This window comes from Cheilinus undulatus, linkage group 1, assembly GCF_018320785.1.
Source record: "Cheilinus undulatus linkage group 1, ASM1832078v1, whole genome shotgun sequence".
Taxonomy (NCBI): domain Eukaryota; kingdom Metazoa; phylum Chordata; class Actinopteri; order Labriformes; family Labridae; genus Cheilinus; species Cheilinus undulatus.
In genome coordinates this window covers 58,282,231-58,289,918 of record NC_054865.1, presented here as the reverse complement: position 1 = coordinate 58,289,918, position 7,688 = coordinate 58,282,231, and the positions used below count along the sequence as shown (strand labels likewise).

The following is a 7,688-nucleotide window of genomic DNA, read 5'->3' as shown; positions in this document are numbered from 1 at the left end:
AGTGTAATGACAAAAGGCCTAAGTGGTTGAAAACTGGGAGAAAAAATGGTGAAAAGGGGCAAAACTTGGGCTTGAAGTGTCAAAAAATGGGTAAAAAGTTGGAAATAGAGTGTCAAAATGGGCACAAACGTAGGAAAAAAGTGGTATTCAATGACAAAGGATAACCTAAATGGTTGAAAATTGGTTTAAAGGGGCAAAAAATGGGTAAAAGGTAGTTAGAAAAGTGTCAAAATGGGCCAGAAAGTAGGAAAAAGTAGTTTTTAGTGGTTAAAGTAGCTTAACTGGGTGAAAAGGGGCAAAAATTAAATAAAAGGGGCAAAAAGAAGTGGCTAAAATGGGCAAAAACTAGGAAAAAGTGATGTGTAATAACATAAGGTAGCCTAAATTGTTGAACATTGGTGAAAAGGGGCAAAAAAATGGGTAAAAAGTTGTCAAAAAAGTGTTAAAATGGGCCATAAAGTAGGAAAAAAGTGGTATTTACTGGCAAAAGGTAGCTTAAATGTGTGAAAAGGGACAAAAATTGAATGACAGTGGCAAAAAGAAGAGGCTAAAATGGGCAAAAACTAGGAGAAAGTGGTATTAAATGACAAAAGGTAGCTTAAATGGTTGAAACACTTGGAAAAATTGGTGAAAAGGGGCAAAAATTGGAATAGAAGTGTCAAAAATAGGTATAAAGTTGGAAATACAGTGTCAAAATGGGCACAAACGTAGGAAAAATGGTTGGTTATTTAATGACAAAAGGTAGCTTAAATGGTGAAAAAAGGTCAAAAAAGTTCCCTTTTTTAAGGTTTTCTGGGTGAATAATATTTAAAATGAAGACATGAAAGAGCCGTGTGTTATCACTGGTTTGGATTAAAAAAGTAGTTTTTTAATCAGGATTTTCATGTAATAGCTGCTAACTGTAATCATTCTTCTATGTTTACATAACTGAGATATATGACAGTAAATTATTCTATAACAGTCTTCAACACGGCAGGTGTCACGCCGTAAAAAGTTACCGTGTTAACTGCTGACTGTCGTCTAACCACAGATGTTGAAAACGGAAAGTGTGCCAATGAACGCTTATTTGTTGAGATATTATTTTGGGTACGTAGATATAAGATATTATTTTATTTTAAGTTAATCAAGCTTCACTGGCAGGGATGTTAGAAATAATATTGTCTGAGCATAGATTATTAATACGCTCTAATTCAATCATAACACTGCTTATTACGGTTAGTGCTACGTTCAGAGGCAACAAGGGAACGAGGAGAAAAAGAACAATCAAAGAAAGAGCCGGGAATGACGAGGGAGACCAGAAAAATCCAGATAAAAGTCAAAATTAAACACAAAAATAACTGAAAACAAGTTTCTTTTACAAATAAAGTCAGATGACACACACAAGCCCGTCTTATCACTGAATAAATGTCCATCCACTAATGGGAAAGTGCAATAAAAACATCTCATCCTTCCTCTGAAGTCAGAAGTAGGGCTTAATGATTTAGAAATAAAAAATAATTGCGGTTGTACTACACTGGACTGAAGCATCTGCTGCATGAAAATGTAATTTTTATGACGTGACTTTTTTTTTCTTCAAAATCTGCACTCAGCACTCAGAACTGACCAGATGAAGAAATGTAGTAATGATGGATGCAGTCTTACCCTACAGCTTTTCTGACAAAGGAAAATACTGCTGCTGTTTAAGAGAAGCTTTACTGCTCCACGCTGGAGGAGGTCTGGCTGTCAAAGAGCTCACATAGAGGATGAAGCTCATCAGAAGTCTAGGAAAATGATGCAAACGTTAAAATAAAAAATAAAGACTATTTTCAAACCCGTACGAAGTGCAGCGATGATTATAATAAAATGACTTTACTGAAAACATGCTGGGATGCCTCTGTGTCCTCATATGCTGTCTTGTCTATTAAATCTCAGACTGATCGCCCTCAGGGAGGCGGAGCCTGGAGAAAAACATCAGCCTGCAGAGATCTGATTGGTGGAGCTGTGGGTCCTCTGTGCTGAGCCAGCTCCTGAGAAGGTTAGCCGTTAAACTACAAACATTTTAACGTGTAAGCGTTGGTTTTTTTCACAGAGCATTTCTGAAACGCTGTCATCATCACACCCTGAGACGTCGATGCTGCGATGGCGTGATACCTAATGTTTAAAAATGTAATGTAAATGTAAACCTAACCCTGATGATTTAAAATATCCTTGTTCTGTCATTGAAAGAAGAAAAAGTTAAAATAATCAGATAAAAAGTCAGGAATGTGGGAAAAATACATTTCTGTTTTCATTTCATATTCTTGAGTTGCATCTCACATTTTTTTTTTTTGACTTTTTATTTCATATTTTGACCTTTTCAATTCACATTTTTGACTTTTTATCTTGTTTTTTTTACCTTTTTTGATCCTCAGTTTTAAAATTCTAAGTAATATTTTGACCTTTTAACTCACGATTTTATATTTTTCTCACATTTTGACCTTTTTAGGTCCTTACTTTGACTTGTATCTCATAATTTGGCCTTTTGCATCCTCAATTTTAAATCTTAAGTAAATTTATCTCATATTTTGACCTTTGAAAATTCATGACTTCAAACTTTTTCTCATGTTTTGACCCTTAAATCTCTGGATTTAAACTTTCTTTCTCATATTCTGACCTTTAAAAACATGATTTTGACTTTAAATACCTTTTGAGCAAATAAGTTTTAATTTTTATCTTAGATTTTGAACCTTTAACCATTTTTACTTTTTTAAAATCTCAAACCCATCCATCATCAGTGTCCCCCATAATTCATTGCTGGTGAAAATGAGGTTGACAGTTTCTGGTTAAATGTTGGCCTTGTTAGACCCTCAGGTTGGACCCAAATTCAGAATCCGGCCCCTGCTGTGACTGAGTTTGACATCCCTGAGGTAGAGGGGAGATTATAAGCTGATCCTCATTTGCACATTTCCATACAGTGAGGGATTTTGAAGGAACATTTACATGCACTTTAAGTCTGGCTGTATTTGGCAACTGAGCTCATGTATAAAACTCTTGCACATGAGGAGTTTATCCAGCAGGGGGAGCTGTGACACAACACTGTGGCTGTTTCCGTCATTGCTGTCCTGAGACTGATCCAGACCTTTAGAGCTCAGTAGTGCCCGCCCTTTTTTTCTGCGGTTCTGGTTCCAGCAGTAAAATTCAGTATTCAAGTCCCCCGTAGACATTTCACTAAATCCTGACTACACTCTGAAAGTATGAACCACTGAAAATGTAGAGAAAGGCAAAGATGCAAGACTGCAAATAATTATCTACCACAGGGGTTTTCAAAGTGCGTGAGAGTGAGCCCCCCCCAGGAAGAACTGATCCATCCAGTGGACCCCCACCCACAAAAAGGATTCAAATTGAAAAAAAATTAAACAACAACATTTCAAACATTTATGTCTAATCTTTAAACATTTTTATCATTAATATATTTTGGTTTGCAAATGTCCTTAAACATCTGCCTTTCCCTCTTATTCTGTTATAATGCTAATAAATACCTTTTTCATATTTTTTGGCCATTTTACAACTTCTTTTTGCCTCTTTTTCCCATTTTTTTCCCACTTTTATCCCATTTTTGCCCTTTTCACCTTTTTGCCCATCTAAGCTATCTTTCATCATTAATATCATTTTTTTTTCAAAATTTTTTGCTCATTTTTGCTACGTCTTTTTGCCACTTTTTTGCTCCATTTTTAAACATTTTTTTGCCACCTTTCGCCCATTTAAGCTACCATTGCCATTAAATACCACTTGTTTCCTTTTTTCCCAATTTTTGCCTCTTCTTTTTGCCATTTTTTCCCATTTTTGCCCTTTTTCACATTTTTTTTGCCACTTTTCATCCATTTAAGCTACCCATTGCCATTACATACCACTTGTTTCCTCTTTTTTGCCCATTTTTGCCACTCTTGACTGCTTTTTACCCGATTTAGTCACTTTCCACTGATTTTTTTTTGTCACTTCTCACCTATTTCTGCTACTTTCTGGCTGTGTTTCCACTTTTTCCCCATTTTTGCCCATTTTTTGCTGCTTTTTGACCATTTTTGCCACCTTTACCTTATTTTTATCGCTCTTCAAGCTGTTTTCGCCACTCTTCACCTCTTAGATCAGCAAAGGCATTTTTCAACAGTGTGTTTTTTTTGGTAGAGTAACACTGCTCTATAACATAGTCCCTATAGTAACTATAAGTTTATCCATTTAGCTCCTTTTACAGCAGAGGTTAGCAAAGCAAATCACCTTTTTTCAGGTTTATGGTTCCGCGCCTCCCCTGAAGCTCTGTGGCGCCCCCTAGGGGAGGCCCACCTCACACTTTGCAAACCACTGCTCTACTTATATTAAGGAACTACGTATCCCACAATCCATTGTGATTTCTTTATTCCATGTTCAGGACAGTTTCACGCTTTCAAACAGTTTATTTAGCCTTTTTCTACTTTATCTTTATTGTAGCGACGACATAAAAAATGATACTGTGATATATTGTGTTTTAGTATTTATGGCTTCTTTGTTTGTTCGTAGGCTTGGTGGACATTTCCATGGTTACCTGAGACCCAACCAATCAGAGCCATCGCTGTAACAATCTATTATTGTAGCATTTTGGCAGAAATCACAAATAAACTGTTTGATCTTTAAAGGAGATTGATGTTCTGTTCTTCTACAGGAGCATGTTTGATTGGTTCACACTCAGGTAGCTTTTGGTAAGACCTCCTTCACTTCACCCTCAACCTTTACAAGCCTTCCAGGGCTGGCTGCTGAGAAGCATCCCCACAGATCTAGGCAGATCTACACATGTGACATAATCCTTCATGTCTTCATGATGGATTTAACTGAACTCTGGGGGATGTTCAGAGACTTGGAGATGTTTCTGACTTTTCAGTAACCTTTTCTCTGAGTGTTCTTTTGCCTCTATGGTGTAATGGTAACCAGGAATACTGATGAACCAGTGAGTGGACCTTCCAGACACAGGTGTAATTATACTAGTCACAGTCACTTAAAAGGGGTGAATATTGATGCAGTCACTTCTTCTACTTTACAGATTTTTATTTAATTTACATTACTTTGTAGAAATCTGTCTTCATGTTGATATTATGGAGGATTTTCTTTGTATTTTTTGTGAAAAAAGCTAAATTATATTTACTATGATTGGTTTATACGCTGCCTTCAAAAGAGTTTTGACCTAAGATGTTTTACCATTTTATTGATGTTATAAACCAATCTCAGGGGGCACAACACGGCAGGTAGAACCGCAATCATTCGTCTTATCAGAAGTCATAAATGAAATCAACCAGATCAAATGTCAGTATCACGAAGCTGAATTCCTGTTTTTCTCTCTGCTGCAGAGATGTGTGACCTGGAAAAAGGCGACCTGGTAGAAGATGAAGACGAACTGTCGGTCAGCGATGATTCTGAGCCTGAGGAGAGACCCATGCTGGCGCCGTTTGACCCTGACCTGGACCACAGTGATGATGATGATGATGATGAAGAGGTCCGCGCTCCGGCTGGATGCAGTGAGAAGTCTCAGTTCAGCCTGAAGGGGGGCGGCTCGGCCTTTTCCCACCGCACCCACAGCATCTTTGACTGTCTGGACAGTCTGGCCAAGCCCTCCTCCTCTTCCTCCTCCTCCTCCTCCTCTCAGAACCAGCAGACTGACAGCGTTTTCGCTCGGCCTCAGGCTCCGCCCCCGAGCAGGAAGACCAGCCAGCCTCCACTCAGCCCCCCTAACCCTCCCAAGAAGAAGTGGACCCCGGATTACCTACTGCACCCGGAGCGCTGGACCCACTACAGCCTGGAGGACGTCAGCGAGACGAGCGACCACGGCAACGCCAGGGCCGCCCTCAACTTCCTGTCCGCTCTGAAGGAGGGGAAGCAGGAGGAGCAGAGCGGCGGTGACTCGCCCGTGTGTGACCTCCAGCAGAGGATGATTTATAACAAACCGAGCAGGCCGAGGAGAGAAGAAGCTACTGTGAGGAGCAGAGAGAAGGAGACGCGCCTCAGTCATCTCCAGGAGGAGGGGGAGGAGGAGGGCAGGGAGACACGGGAGGATGAAGGGAGGAGAAGAGAGGCAGAGGAGGAGCACGCCGAGGGTCGAACAGACGAGGAGAAACAGAGACTGGGAGAAAGAGAGCAGGAGGAGGAGAAGGAGGAGTCTGGTGCTGTTTTCACCTCCTTTAGGAAGATGAACTCTAAGAACTACAGGAGGAGCTCAGGGAGAGAGGAGGACTGAGGATTCAAAGCCTGCTGTGGGACAGATGAACTGGTTTAATAATCTGGATTCATTCTTCCATGTTTTATTGTCATTAAAGATCTTAAGAAAAACAACATGAACTGTTTTTTTGCAATAAGAGTAAAATAAAAATTGGGATTAGATAGTTTTTCCCGAACCGTTCAGCCTCAGTGTGATCGCTGGAGATGGACCAGGGGTGTCAAACTCAAGGCCTGGGGGCCAAATCCGGCCCGTGGTACAGTTGTCCCTGGCCCACCAGATTATGTCATATTTTATTAGAACTGACCCACATCAATTTGATTTATTTCATTTTTTTATGCTGTAGTACAGTGGTTCCCAACCTGGGGTCCAGGCACCCCTGGGGGGGGCGCCAAAGATTTCAGGGGGGGCGCGGGAGCCTGTCTATTCTGACCTTGTCAAAATTAGATGAATATATTTAAAAAGAAAATAATCATGATAACGCAATTTATGGAGTCATATTATGGTCGCCACTAAAGTTAAAAAAAAATTTAGAGGCTCTTTGAAAATTTGAAGGTAAAAAATAAATTCTTAGGATCACACTTTCAAAGTTAGAAATTCTGAGATTGTTTCCTTGTAAATTTCTGAGTTTTTAAGGTGTAAATTTACAAGAAATAAAAGGAAAATTTCAAGTTTATAAAGTCTGAAACTTTGATATTAGAAACTAACATTTTTTTTAAGTTTTAAAATCCGAAATTTAACATTGTAAAGGCAAAAATTTAAAATAAACCAAACTTAAAACATGGATTTTAACCTTTTTTTAGACTTTATAATCTTGGAAATACACATTTTTGGTTCACACGATTTAAGACTGTTTAAGTCCGCAGTTTTCAAAGTGTGTGGCAGGCCTCCCCTGGGGGGCGCCACAGAGCTTCAGGGCAGGCGCAGAACCATAAACGTGAAAAAAGGTGATTTGCTTTGCTAACCTCTGCTGTGCCTGGAGCAAAATGGATAAACGTATAGGTACTAAAGGGACTACGCTATAGAGCAGTGATATTCTACCAAAGAGCCACATAGATTCTGATATTTTTCAACTAAGAGATGAAAAGAGGCAAAAACAGCTTAGAGTAGCTAAAAAAATAAGGTAAAGGTGGCAAAAATGGTCAAAAAGCAGCAAAAAAAGGGGCAAAAATGGGAGAAAAGGTGGAAAAATGGTCAGAAAGTAGCAGAAATGGGTGAGAAGTGACTAAAAAGTGAGTGGAAAGTGACTAAAAAGGGCAAAAAGCAGTCAAGAGTGGCAAAAATAGGGAAAAAAAGAGGAAACAAGTGGTGTTTAATGGCAATGGGTAGCTTAAATGGATGAAAAATGGCAAAAAATTGTTTAAAAAAAGGGCAAAAAATGGAATAAAAGTGGCAAAACTTGGGAAAAAAGTGGCAAAGAGACGTAGCAAAACTGAGCCAAAAATGGAAAATAAGGGATATTTAATGATGAAAGGAAGCTTAAATGGGCAAAAAG

The 7,688-nt window shown here is 39.1% G+C and overlaps 1 protein-coding gene across 2 annotated transcripts in view; it reads left to right on the top strand.

Moving 5' to 3' along the window:
• tssc4 (tumor suppressing subtransferable candidate 4) overlaps nucleotides 1-6,309 on the top strand; it is a 7,143-nt gene extending 834 nt beyond the window's left edge. For both annotated transcript variants that reach the window (XM_041784853.1, XM_041784843.1), the window contains exons 2-3: nucleotides 1,912-2,014; nucleotides 5,331-6,309. In XM_041784853.1, the coding sequence (XP_041640787.1) occupies nucleotides 5,333-6,214 (882 nt within the window). In that variant the 5' untranslated portion in view covers nucleotides 1,912-2,014; nucleotides 5,331-5,332 and the 3' untranslated portion in view covers nucleotides 6,215-6,309. The remainder of the gene's footprint in view (nucleotides 1-1,911; nucleotides 2,015-5,330) is intronic.
• Nucleotides 6,310-7,688: the final 1,379 nt, after the last annotated feature.